The sequence below is a fragment of the Alligator mississippiensis genome, chromosome 15, assembly GCF_030867095.1.
Source record: "Alligator mississippiensis isolate rAllMis1 chromosome 15, rAllMis1, whole genome shotgun sequence".
NCBI lineage: Eukaryota > Metazoa > Chordata > Crocodylia > Alligatoridae > Alligator > Alligator mississippiensis.
The window spans coordinates 19,621,629-19,635,150 of record NC_081838.1 but is presented as its reverse complement, the minus strand read 5'-3'; the positions used below and the strand labels follow the sequence as shown (position 1 = coordinate 19,635,150).

Here is a 13,522-nt window from a genome sequence, read left to right as displayed (position 1 = left end):
AAGCCCTCCTGGAGACCCCACTGTGGCTTATTTTTAAGCTGGGTCTGTCTAGGAAAGCTCAAAGTTTTAGTTTGAGGGGAGCAGTTCCCCCAAAAAGCCCCTTAAAATCCCAACTCCATGAGTGGGGCATGTGCAAGGAGGTGCAGGACGGGTGCTGAGTGTGGGTGAAGGGTTGACATGTTCTTGGAGATGCCAAGCTGGAATCTTAATTACCAGATCTCTCCAATTCACCTTCTAGTGCAGCGGTGCTGGCAGTTCTCCGTGCTGGGACTCTGCCCCCAGTTAGCAGTTTGGTGGGGGCTGGGTGGTGATGCCCACTCATTCCTGGTTTTTCCCAGGCCACCCTGAGGGGCCGTGACCAGGATTTCCTTCTGCAAAAGGCCCTGTGGGCTGATGGAGAGAAGAGCCCAGTTTTTGTGACCATTTGAGTGCCCCCCATTCAGTTAGCTCATGCTGTCTCCTGGGTGCAGAGCTGCTAGCGCTGGCAGTTACTTCTGCAGATGATGTGTAGATGGGCTTCATGTCAAATAGCCGGAAGGCTCCTGACCCAAAGGGGCTCCTTGGCCTGAGCCTTGACCTGCAGAATGACTTAGGGCAACTGCGGAGCAGAGGCTGTGGGGACCAGAAGCTTCTGAAGTCCAGGCCAGGTGGTAACCTGGAGTGCAAGGAACTTCCCCTAGGCTGATGGGTGGAAGCAGTTGAAGCAAGTGAAGGGGGCAGTCCCTGGGTCTCCAGCAGAGTCTGTGCACCACCGTCAGAGGAGTGGAACCCTTTCCAACCAGGGTGAGGCGGGAGAGAAGTAGTCTTGGCCTGGGTGCAAAGGGGCTGTGTCATAAAGGCCAGTTGGTTATGCCATGGGGCTGCTGCTGGGTTGATCCAGCCCCACTGGCACTCGGATGGTAACCCGTGACAGGCCCCATGCTCCTGGGAACCACTTCTGCCTTTCCAAGCAGTTCTCTCCCATCCTGGCACCGGATGCTGCCCTGGTGCTGAGAGCGGAGCTTCTGAGACCGCTTCTGCCCCATAATGAGCAGGGCCTGGACACAGATTTAGCATCCGCCTGACAGCCGAGTCTCGTATGGACCCTGCATGGATCCAGCCAGCTCCACTCCTGCTTCTTGCCAAAGAGTGACCTTGGCAGTCTCACGGGACAGGGGACATGTGAGTGCTGGGAGCTGGAGAGAGCTCAGGGGAATAGCTGCTAGCAGGACTCCAGCAAGGGGAACTGTGAGATCAGTTTGTACGTGAGAGCTCAGGAAACGGCTCCCCTGCGTTCTGATCGGCTGGTCCCCGGTGCTACATGTTGCATTGCTTCCCTCCCTGGGAAATAGCTCCCAGACTCCCCCTTCTTCAGTATGTTTCTGCTTGCTCGGTTTGCTTGTGATGTGCCTCTCTTCTGTGCACATCACCACCTCGGCCCCACCCCCGTTGCCCTTGGTCATCTTGCTCCCAGCCTCCGTGCTGTCTCACTGTTCCCATCTCCAGCAAGTGGGGGGGAGGGGCAGTTTTCTATTGTGCATATTTCTGACCAGCCATTTAGCAATTTTATGCCCCCCCTAAGTGATATAAAAAGATTGATGACACTTGGCAGAGACTTGGCAGATATGTTTAGCGCTCCGTAAACTGCTGACTGTGCCCACGCGCCGCAGATGCAGCGCGATCAGTGTACGTTGCTGCTCTGAAAGCAAGCAGGTTTCTCAGCGTCATGGAAACATCGGAGATCTCAAAACCAGATGCTGGCTCTTCCTGCAGCAGCAGGGAGTCTCACCTGCTCTGGGCTCTGCTGCTCGTGCCAGAGGTTGTGTGCATTCCTGTGGCTGTCCCTGCTACTTGCTGGTCATCTTTTTTAAGGTTTTGAAGACCTGGCTAGCCAAAGCTTTGGCTGGGATGATAAAGTTGGGGATGGTCCTGCTTTGAGCCAAAGGGTTGAACTAGATGTGACCTTCTAAGGTCCCCTCCCAACCCTCATTTTCTATGATTCTACGATCTTCTGTGAGGGCCCTGTGGTGGGAGATGGGGGTAGTGGTGGATTCATGTAGCTTATCTGCACATCAGCAAGATGCAGTCAGTAGTAATAGGAATTTAGAGTATGATGGGCATATGGGGTGACATTATCTATTCCACTGCAACTTTTTTGGGTCTGCTCCTATCCTGTATGAAGTGGAAGCTGAACTCGGAAGAAGGTCCAGAGAAGGGCAACAAGGATGACTTATGGCATGGAGGGGCTTCCATAGGAGGAGAGACTACAGAGGCCAGGCCTGTTCAGTTTAGAAAGGAGACACTTCAGGGGGTACGTGATAACTGATCAGGGTTTATGAAATGCTAAATGGCAAAGAGAAAGCTGGTAGGGATTTATTATTTACTCTCTCTCAATACAAGTCTTGTCTGGAGTCATCAGTGTCATCGTTACTGCTGTTCTTGTTGGGTGTTACCGTTGCATTGTCAGCATTAAAGTTTTAGGAGCTGTGGTGTTGCAGCCAGGAGACTTTGACACCTGTCCTGTCTTAAAGAATGATCGCAGGCTCAGTTTGGTGGAAGAGATCCTGCCAGGTTTATTGTCTACAAGCACAGCCCTAACAAGCACATCAGGCATTTGTACCTGTTTCAAGGTAGTCGGCACAACACCATGAAGGCTCCCCCAGGCTGCTACAAAATTCCCTTGCTTTCCAGTTCTTTTTTTTTATACCATGATCAAAACAAATTACATATTACATTTCATCTGCATCTTGAACATCTCAACCCATCTTGTCCCGTGGGCTTGTTTCACATCCTGACCTGGGTGTTCCTGTTCCAGCCTTATCATCCTGCTACTGGACTATCTTACCTTATACCATCATCTCCCCCTGCCATCTCTTGCTAGGAGTGCATATCTGGCCTACATGCTAAGTTTTGTTTGTGAGGCGTTCATGCATTGCTCAGGTTTGCTAGTGAGGCCTATTCATGTCAGTACTTTAGCAAAGCCTTTGTGCGAGCAGCATATATTGATCAACGTGCCAACGAGGCCTACAACAAGAGCCAGGGATCACAAAATGAAACTAGTAGGTGTAATAAGTTTGAAACAACCTCAGGAATTTTTTTCATGTAATTACAGTGTGGGACTCATCACCAGATATGGTAGAAACTGAGAGTTCAGCCAGATTTGCCAAGGGATTGCACACGTTCTTGGAGGAAAGGGGCATCAGTAGTAGCTGTCAAGCATGGGGCTGGTGGGCATGGCTTCTGAATCAGAGGTTCCTAAACCTTAAATGCTGGAGGCTGCAAGTGAGAGAGGATCAGTGGGGAAAAACCCTGTTTGTACCCAGTTCACTCTCCCTTCCAGCATCTCCTCTCTGCTGCTGTGTGACACAGGGGCTGGGCAAGATGGACCTGTGGTCTGACCTGGGAAATGGTTAGTCCTTATGAAAGTTTACTAGTGAATGGAACAAGGGTTAGCTGCTCTGGCCTCACCTTCACTTGCCATGGGAGAGTGCTTGAAAGATGAAACTGGACTTGTGCCTTGTTGCGTCTCAGTGTGGGCAGCGACGGGAGGTTTGTGATTTGAGTTTGAGAAGGTTGAACCCTGCCTGTGGGCATATGGAAGACAGTGGGGTGACTGTGGCAGAGAGACCTGCAAGTGAAGGACGTGAGGAGCATTGTAGCAGAGGGGACAGGACGGACGTTCAAGCCTGAGAAAGGAAGCGTGGGGGGCTGAATTAGGAAGGGTCTTGTTGGAATGAAGTTCTCTGGATGCTGCTCTCAGATGACACTGATCCCCACCCCGCTTCATAGAGCTGGGACTTGGGCTCCCAGCCTAGCCTGGAAGCCTTAAAGAGGGATTGGTGTCTGAGCTTGGACTCTGTGGGATTGAGCACAGTCCCTTCCTGGGCTGCCCTTTCTGCTGGCACAAAGTGGAGCGAACATGGGTTGAAGGCTAGCAGTCTGCAGAGCTTCTTGGATTTAATGTACTTTGTTCCCCATATGACTGCAAGAACAGCCCCCTTGATACTGAGGGTTTAATGGTTTTCCCAGAGGAGCCCTGGGTTTCGAACAAGATGAGTTTCAGTTAATGGCTCCCGTGGCAGCCTGAGTGTAATCCAGAGAAAGCCTGTGCTCCCCAGTATTGGTCGGTGGCTGGAGAGGTTCATGTTCTACCTGTCGTGCTGCAGGCTGGGAAGGCAGCGAACCCTGCATGCAACATGTGTCTTGAGCAGAAGGAACTTTTGGGCTCAGAGTTTGTTAGAAAATAGCCTTTCCTTGGAGAAGCTGGGAGGAAATGTCTGTGCCAGCGGCTTGGCAGCTCTGCACGCTGCCTTCCCTGGTGGCACTGATGCCAGCTGATTAGAGAGCGAGGGGAGGAAAGGCCAGGAGATGCTGGTATTTCTCCGGCAGGGTGTTGTCCCACCTCTGTGGCTCACCCTGCGGGATTCACTAGTCAGCAGTGTGGAAGCATGAGTTCAGCTGGGGGCTCTCTGGTGGGCACTAGGTCCATCTTGCTGCCCCTGCAGCTCCTTCAGAGTTGTGGCTCTGTCCTTGTAGATCCTGCCAGTGCCCCCTGCTGCCTTCTCCATGCAACCCTCTGCCCCCTTCCCTCAGCTGCGTCCAACATGCAGCTGCCTTGCCTGCCTGGATGTGTGCTGTGTGCTTGTGTCTGTAACTGCCAGAGACTCACCCGGTGGTGTTTATAGCTAGCCCAGGCCTGTTCCCTGCCTGCTGTGAGAGAGCTCCATTAGCCTGCAGTTCCCCTGCTTGCTGCTTTGAAACCCTTTGTAGATCATTTCGTGTTTCTCCTGGACTGGCAGCACCTGACTCTGTGTAATGCTCTTGGGAAGACTGCAAGCAGCCTTGCACTTGCTTGCGATCCCTTCCTCTTTATTGTGGGTTAAACCCGACCGAAAACACTGAGTCGCTTGTATTGACAATAACCACACATAACTGCTGCTCTCACCATCTTGAGGTGAACTGGGACCAGTGGCTGCATTAGCTTCATTGTCACTGAGCAGTACCTGTGTCTCAGATGTGGGCTGTCACCAATGCCATGGCGGCAATAATAGCACAGCAGCAGATGGCGGGTTTGTCGTGGCAACTGTGGTAGGGCTGGGTAATTCATTTCAGGAAGCCTGTAGAGATGACAGGTCACTGGTCAGGCCTTGGGTGTAGGGTTATGTGCTCCCTGCTGACGGTGGGGGAAGGCAGGGCAGCTGCAGTATTCGGTCACAGGGGGGTCAGTGCTTAGCAGCTGGAGCAGGTGCCAAGGAGGAGCTGTGAGTAGATGGGAGTAGAAGAACCAGGCTCATCCAGTATTTCACTGGGATCCCTGCAAGGACCTGTTTGCTGTGGGGATGCGACAGTCTCATGCACAAGCAGACATCTGGGCACTAGTGGCTGTCAGCAGTTCCCCACCCCAAGGCATCTTGGACATGCCTTGGCTGTGCCAATGCCATGCCTTAAAACCTCTGTAAAAGAGCCAGGTGCTGGAAACCACCTGGCACCCAGTCGGACCCATGGCCGAGGTGCAGGGTGCGGGCACAGCTGTGGCAGCCCCAGGAGTCCAGCTGTTTCAGATCAGACCTGCCCCCTCTAATGTGCCTTTTCCCACACCAGCCACCAGCATGGTGCTCTGCCATCAGCTATCCTAATGTGGGGCTTCCCTTCTCACCCCTTTCCATAAGGAGCAAAGTCCCTTGGCTGGGCTTCAGCAGAGGCCTCCATTGCACATTGAAACCTCCATGCCACAGGGCAGAAGTTATAGCCACCTTCCCAAGGCAACAGATCTTGTTGATTGCTCCCTGCCATCTGCTGCTCACACCCTGGCTTCCAATGATGGTTATTACTAATGGTGATTTGTCATCCATCACCCTGGCAGAGAATTGCAGCCTGCATATCCGAGAGCCGTGGGGACCAGACTTGAGCAGAGCCCACCGTGACCGCGGGCCAGCAAGCAGCACCTCTGCTGGGTGAGCTGCTTATTGTGGCAATGGCCGTGGTGTTGTCTTAGGCCGAGGCAGGGTGATACCAGGGACCAGGAAGGGAAGTTGGCTTCTCCCAGTTGCAAACCACCATTCAGTTTGTATCCGCTTCACATCTGAGAGGTGGGAGGGATGCTGGAGTGAGCTGTTAGCAGAGCTGGAGTGATGCAAAGGTGAGGCATCAATGAGGTAGTAGGCATGGGTGGAGGGGATCTGAGTACCAGCACAGCAGGTGCCGCCGTGGATCAGGACTGTGGAGCACGGGCAAAGTTTGCTGGGGGATGCTGGCACTGTAACCAACTAGCGTGATGAGCCCAGCAGGGTGGGGAGTCTGGTTTCTCAGGGTGAGATGCTGAGTTGCACTTCTGGGTCCTGGTACCAGCTGTAGGGAGGCAGCAAGGCTGGGAGTTGGGCCCGAACCCTGCTCCCCAGGCTCTACTCCTGGCCCTGCCGTGAGCAAATGTGACTTGAGGGCAAGTTGGAGCCCCTGTACGCTTCTCCCGGGTAGAAGGTGCTCCTGGCACGGGGCAGGGACGTGGGTGTCGGCGACATGCACCCAGACCCAGAGGCTTGCTGAATAACTGCTGCCTTCTCTTCTCTCTTCTCTTTCAGAATATCTTTCAGATGGTCAGGTCACAGCAGAGGGACGCCACCACTTAGCCCTCGCTGCGGAGGAGCGTAAACCCCCCAAAATTAACACTTAAAATTTAAAAAAAAAAAAAAAGAAAACAAAAAAAAATTCTGTTTATTGTATTAAAAAGCCCTTAAACTAAATATTAATAATAATACCATTCGTGAATGTCATGTTTATGGACTTCAGCAGCTACAGAGACAGCAGGCTCAGCAATGCCCAAGGGAGACCAAACATTGCGATGACATAAAATCCACTGCAGGGTTTTCCATTCGGTTTCTTTCCCCGCCCCGGTCTTCTTCCTCCACCCCCCCTTGAGTCCCAGACCAAGAGATGGACTGTACATTGTATTTTTTACAACTGGAAATGAAGACACCGCCATCCATTTGCACACTTCAGACATATATATGTATGTATAAAGAAGAACAGTTATATATACAGAATACCAGACTCGTATATACATATATATATATTTCTTTTACACTTTCATACCAGCACCCGGACCTTTTTTAAGCTTGCGCTTTTATGCGCAGTTCTTTCTTCCATATCTGTTGTGTTTTTACTTTAAAAAAAAAAAAAATGCTAAAAAAGTAACCCAATAGGGAAATTACCTCTCTTTTGCTAAAGGACTCTTCCAGAGCTACAAGCTTTTAATTGTCAGTGGTTTGTTTTTTGCATCGAATCCTAGTTCCAGGGTCTGGCATTTCAGGGAGGGTGATGGGGTAAGTGTGGGAATCTTTCCTTGATAAAGGATCATTGTTTTGCATCTTGGCACCTGGAAGATCTGCATGCAGGCAGCCCTCTTTGAATCCAATGGGATCGCTCCGAGGGACATGCCCATCCCTGCAACCGCAGAAGGCAGAACCCCGGTGACTTGGGAGCGTTGAGGTCGAGCTCGTGTGCAGCGAGCTGGAGGTTTGCATCCGAGGTCAGTGGCGGATTGGGGATTAGAATCCTGCATGGACCTGGCGTTGGATCCTCTGCTGCTTTCCTATTCTTGCGTTTTATCCTTCTCCCACTAGCAGCACCTTTCAATCCTGCTTCACCCAACACTGCAGGCAAATGTCCAAACGCAGATGTTTGCTAGGAAAAATCCCCTGTTGCTAGGAAAAATCGAGCAAGCTGCCTGTTCCTGAAAGCTTCCCCCGCCCTGTCTAACCTGGTCTGCAACAGCTTATTCTTTCTGCTCCTGCCGGCAGGGCCCAGTTGTGTCCCCTTTCCTGCTTCTGCTTCAGGTTTTCACTTTGTGTTGCCTGTTAAGCAGTGAAACTCATCTACATGCTAGAGGGCTAGGGTCAGGCCCGTTCCCAAGTGAAGGCCCCTCGGAAGGTGTATTTTTGTGCAACTCGTGACCTGCAAGGGACTGAAATATCCTGCCCAGGGCTGCTTCCCCTGCTGTTCTGCTCCGCAGATCTCTAGGCTCCCTCCCTTCCCTGGTTTCTGAGGCTGAGACATGAGCTGCTGCAGCCAGAGAACTGGTGCTGTTTGCAGGGGCCTGGGTTGTTTGACAGGATGGACCCAACTGTGCCCACAGACAGTGCCAGGACCTTTGTCCCTCAGCACTCAGCTGGCCTGAGCAAGGGATTTGTGTGCATGTGTGGAGAAGGAAGTGGGGATTTGTGTGCTGATCTGTGATGCGCTCTACAAAGCTGGACAGCATAGCTGTCTCCTTTCCCTGTCTTGACCTCAGTGCCTGTGTTTCTACTCGGCAGGGTGGGGTGCTGAGCTGGGTAGCTTCTCCCTCTGCATACAGCGGGGTTTACAGCCCAGGCTGCTCTGATTGTCATCCCCGGCCCTTGTGAATGTTTGGCTGAGAGGGACAGCCAGGAGAGCCAGACTTGAGGTCTGGTGGTTCGGGAGTGGTCAGGGGAGCCCTGCAGCTGCTCAGAGGCTGGTTAGTACCTGGATGGGTGTCTCCATCACATGGTTTGGGGGGGGGGGGGGGGGGTTGTGGCTGCCCCTGGGTCTGACTGCACGCCTGTCCATTGAAGTGTAAGGCAAAGGGGTGTTTGCAAGCCCCTTGCCATGCTGGGGTGAGGCCTCGCTGATACCTAGAGGGCTTTGCACAGCAAGCACGGAGGCCCCTTCTCCCTTACTAGTGCACTGCAGAGGCAGCACTGATAGGTGGGTGGGGAGAGTGAAGGGGGGCTTGTGCCTTGCAGACAAGGGGGGAGAAAGGGACTGCAAAAGCCCCAGACGAGTTTGCCAGCATTCCCCTGGGGACAGCAGCCTTGTCTGCCTCTACCAAGGGGATGACACTGTGGGAAGGCCAGAAGCGGAGGCCTGGGCAGGGCTTGGCACTTGCCATGATGTGGTGGGGTGAGCCTTTGCCTCTAGGAACCCATCTTTGGTCAGGCAGAGAACAGATGAGCTGTGAATTTGCTCATGGGAAATGCATCATTCCTGTACCTGGCCCAGTCGGTCTGTGCTCTGGGGTGAAGGCAGGCTGCAAGCAAGCACCTTGGGCAGGACCAGTACCTGCTAGGGAGAAACTTGGCCTTGTAGCCCAGTCAGCCCTTCCACCTCTGCCCACACGCCTCGGGATGCCAAGAGCAAGCTGGCTGGGTGAAATCTAACTCTAAGCATTTAACCAGCTGTTGCAGGCAGGGAGTGGAGCTGGGAGCCGGGGCTAGGTAGGGCCTTCATCAACTGCCTCCTTCTAGTTGAATCCCATGCAGCCGGCAGCACCTCTGTATGGCAGGTGATGGGCGTTGTGAAGCAGCTGCTAGGACAGGTAGCGTTGGTGTTTCCTTGACTTGAAGCATGTTGGGGTCAGTGCTTTTACCACGTCTGACTCCAGGGCTGCCTCTCTCCTCTTCTCCATCTGTGACCTTCATGTCTTTTTTCAGGCTTGTTTCTCTCAGACCCAAATCATTGTCCAGCAGAGGTGCAAGCAGGGCTGGATGCTATAATGCCTGGTTGAGATGGGCACTGGGCTGAGTAATCCCAGGCCAGTTGGAGTTGGCTGGGGAAAGGAGCCAGTCTTTACCTTGCACTACAAGCTGCTGGGAGCTATGGGCCACATACTCTGCAGTTAAAAGGAGGTGTTTCCTTTCTTGTCTCCTGTTAGAGCAAATACTGGTTCCCTATTGCTAATCCTGAAGCCTGAGCATGGAACAGGGAGCCGTCAAACGCCGGCCAAGAGCAGCAAGCCAAGCTCAGACCTCTGGGGTTCAAAGCTTGTCAGTGTTGTGGTGGGGAGGGCTGGGTACAGCCAGGTGAGCAGTGTTTGTCCCTGACCTCTGCAGCCCAGAGGAGAAGGGATCAATTTGCCTTCTCTCTGCCCCCTCTTCAGAGGCTGGCAAAGGTGGTTGGAAAAGCCACCATGCAAGGGATAGTGCCCGGCCTCCTGTCAGCCTTGGAGAGCCAGGGGGAAGCCAGCCTGGCTGGACGCTGCGAGACCTGCATGCAGTAGTGCCCAACCACATCTAGCCCCCACGCTGCTTATTCAGATAAGCTATTGTCAGTCTTCCCTGAGCCCCAGCCTCAGCAGCTGTGAATTTGCCTCTGATTTTAACTGAGCAGAGATGAGAGACTTCCATCCAGCCCCCGCCTGCAGCTTCCAGTTCCCTTCCATCTCTGCTTGCGCTGGCCAGGCTGGATGGGGCCCTGCCCCTGGGAGCCCTGAGTCCCGTGGAGATCTGTGGTGTCTGGAGGGGAGGCCAGACCCTGGCCCTGGGGCAGTGCAGAGCCTGGGAATCCTGTTTTGTGGCTCATTGGGTCGGGCGTGGAGGTTTGATGGCAGGGCTGCAGCCAACCTGGTGCCCATCTTCTCCCAGCATTTGTCCTTTGGGTCCCCAGCTCCTTTCCTGCTCCTACTCAGATCCTGGCACTGCCACTTGAGAATGGCCTGGAGGTGCCAGGACAGTGGCTGGGTAGGAGGCGATGGGGTAGATGCAGGGCTCTCCGGGCCTGGAGTGAGTGGTAAGCTGGCAGCTCGCTGGTGGGGCGTGTGCGGGAAGGAGCGGAGGGGGCTGTTTTCAGCTCAGCACAGCGAGAAGATGAATAGGATTTGTCTAGGATGGCTTGGACAGGGCTGACCTTGCCTCGGGCAGGGGTTGGACTGGATGTGACCTCTGGAGCTCCCTTCCTGCCCTACTGCTCTAGGATTTTTATGAACCCATGACACTTTCTCCTCTCTTGCTCAGCATCTTTTTCTACTGTGTTTCAAGCATGTGAACCAGGCTTTGGGTTCCCCCAATGCTGGAGTTTGCCTGGAGGCTGGGGCAGATGGAGAGAGGCAGCATAAAACCCCTGTGCAGCATGGGGCTGGCATGTCCAGGGCTGTCCTCAGCCCTAGTCAGGGACACTGGGGGCTTCGGCAGAGAGGTCCAAGTAAACGGGACAAGCGAAACAGTCGTGACCCAGGCATCGCACTGCTGGTGGATTTTAAAGCCTACCTCCCCCTCTGCTGTAGCCTCGAGCTGCAGCTGTGTTGAGGCAAACGCCGTGGCAGTCTAGGGATGTAGGCCACGCGCACCCATGCTGTGCACTCGGGGCATGGGTTTGGGGGCTGGAATTGCTCTGAAGGCCACATTGAAGTGTGTGAAACATGGAAGGATGCAGGTCCCGTTCTCCCAGCGCCTTCGGTTCCTCTAATTTCTGATCCCTCCAGAACCACTCCAGGGCGTCTGCCTTGTCTCCTACCCCAGCTCAGGCTCGCGAGGTACAAACTCCGATCCAAGCGGGGGATCGGTTTTCAGGTGCTTTTAATTCTCTGAGTGGTTTTTTCCCCCCCCTTGAAACAGCCAGGCTGGGCCTGCCGTGACGCCGCAGCTCTGACCCTGTGCATGGGAACCAGGGCAGGCTGCACTCACTATATGCCATACTTTCTAGCCTTCATATCTACCCCAAATCTGGGGTGAGTGTTTGGGCAAAAAAATCAGCTTCCTTGCTTGAGATGGAAGCACCCTGCATTGATCCCTGTATCAATCACTCTTTGGGCAGGTGTTAATAATCATCTCTCCTTTTTCATGGTCTCAATTTTCTACCACTGAAGCTAACTTTTCTTAGGGGAATGTTGCTGTCTGTGAGGGTCTTTTCTCCTATTTCACAGCTCTTTAGCTCTTTTCCAGGTCAGGAAGCTGGAAGGTCTCCAGCAGCACTTGAGGTTTTAGGTAAGCAGGAAAGGGAGGGCGCGTCGGCTGGAGATGACGCTCTGTGTCTGCTCTGTGCAAGCCATAATGGGGGGGGGGCAACATGGATTGTAATGCATTTCATCAACAAGGTGCATCTTATATTTAAGGCGGTTTATAGGCAAGAACATGCGGTATCTGCTTTCCTCCAGTGCTCTTGGCGTGAAACAGCTGGAAGGTGCCGTGCATGCGAGAGCTTTAATGAGCTGAGACTCAGCTCAGCCCTGTTCTCTCTGGGTGGCTGCAGTCAAGATCAAGGCAAGGAAACTGGTGTGTTTATCGGCTGTCCCGCACAGGTGCCCCATGCCCCTGGGCTGTGAGCAGTTTGTGTGGCTGGGTGTGCTCAGGGGAAAGCATTTTCTCCCAGCAAACCAAAGCAGAGCCTCTTGGTACTGCAGGAAAGGCAGGGGCTGGAGGGGGCAGCATGGGGTAGACCTGCTCTCTGAGATGCCCCTTCTGTTTTATCTAAGGACATTTCTAGCAAGCATCTTGCACTTGAACCAGGCTCCTGGCTGAGACCGTGGAGCTCGGGCCTGGTGCCAACATGTAGGTTAATTTGGACCCTAGCGGGGAGATGTCTAGTTCCCTGTGCTTCTTTCTCCTCTCAGCTACTTATTTCCCATCCGCATGGAGCTGGAAAGCCCCTTCTCTGGGTACATCTAGGCTGCCGGCGGGCGTGCTCCCCCCGGGGTTAAACTAGCAGCTCGCAGGCAGGTCTCGGAGGTGCAACAGCATCAGGGGAGTCGGATACAGGTTGAGCAGCAGCTGTGCCTGCATCTAATGCTTCTGCTCTCTCCAGCTGCGGTCCTTGTTGCCCCATCTCCCATCCCACCTGCTCTATTCCCCAGTCTCGCAGTGCCGCAAAGCAACACCCCCCTCCCCCCCAAACTGGAAGCCAGCGTGTATAGACCCCGCTCTGCTCTTGAGTTTCAGGGAGGAGGGTGGACCACGCATCCTTCTCTCTGCTTCTTATACTCTGTCCCTGCTTCTGCAACCCCCCCCCCCCCCCCCCCCCCAACCCAACCCTGGCTTGAAACGAGCTCCTGTGTGGGAAGAACACACTAGATCTAACAGCAATAATACGATCAGTGGAGGAGCAGCGGGTGGAGGGGTCTCCCTGGCCAGGAGGGGCCAGAACTGATGCCTACCACCAAATTGACCAAAACTTTGGTCTCGTGCCCTTGCTCTTTTATTGCGAGCCAGTCAAAACAGCCCTGGTTTCAGTGCCGTGCACATCCCCCTTTTAATTTATTTGAGAGAACTCTAATTGTATTTTCACTGCAGTATCTTGTATTTTTTATTTGTGATTCCGAAATGTGAAGGAAGAAGAGAAAAAAAAACCCCAACAAAAAAAACCACAAAACCAACTCGCTAACAGTGTTTCATTCCTCGTTCTCTAGAGCTAACCACTCTAAAATTGTTTGGTAAAGTCACTTAGTGTAATTAATTGTAACATATTCTTTTAAATAAATTGATTTATTGATGAAACTACTAGCTAAGCTTCCCTGTTCCCCCCTTTTTCTGTTTCTTTGGGGACGGGGGGTGGAGAGCTTCGCTGTATTTGGTAGGTGACAGTCTGTTTGAGCCCTGACAAGTCCTTGCCTGGTATTGTTAACGATGCTGGCAGATAGTCGGTGGTTAGAGCATGGTCTACTCTAGGTGGGGAGGTGATAGCAGCATCTCCAGACTCCGCCAGGTCGGAGCCCTGTGCTGTTGAATGCAGCACAAAATGTGACGGTCCGTGTCTCGAGGAGCTTGGGGTTACAGAGGGGATGGGTTGGAGAGGCCAGTTGGGGGGGGGGGGGGACGAG

At 53.3% G+C, this 13,522-nt stretch overlaps 1 protein-coding gene across 2 annotated transcripts in view; it reads left to right on the top strand.

The window, feature by feature from the left end:
• Window positions 1-13,205, top strand: part of SNX27 (sorting nexin 27) — a 53,708-nt gene extending 40,503 nt beyond the window's left edge. The window contains exons 13-14 of one of the 2 annotated variants that reach the window (XM_006274619.4): window positions 5,843-5,933; window positions 6,558-13,205. In XM_006274619.4, the coding sequence (XP_006274681.2) occupies window positions 5,843-5,887 (45 nt within the window). In that variant the 3' untranslated portion in view covers window positions 5,888-5,933; window positions 6,558-13,205. The remainder of the gene's footprint in view (window positions 1-5,842; window positions 5,934-6,557) is intronic. The other variant, XM_006274618.4, reaches the window with a different exon arrangement.
• The last annotated feature ends 317 nt before the right edge of the window (window positions 13,206-13,522 follow it).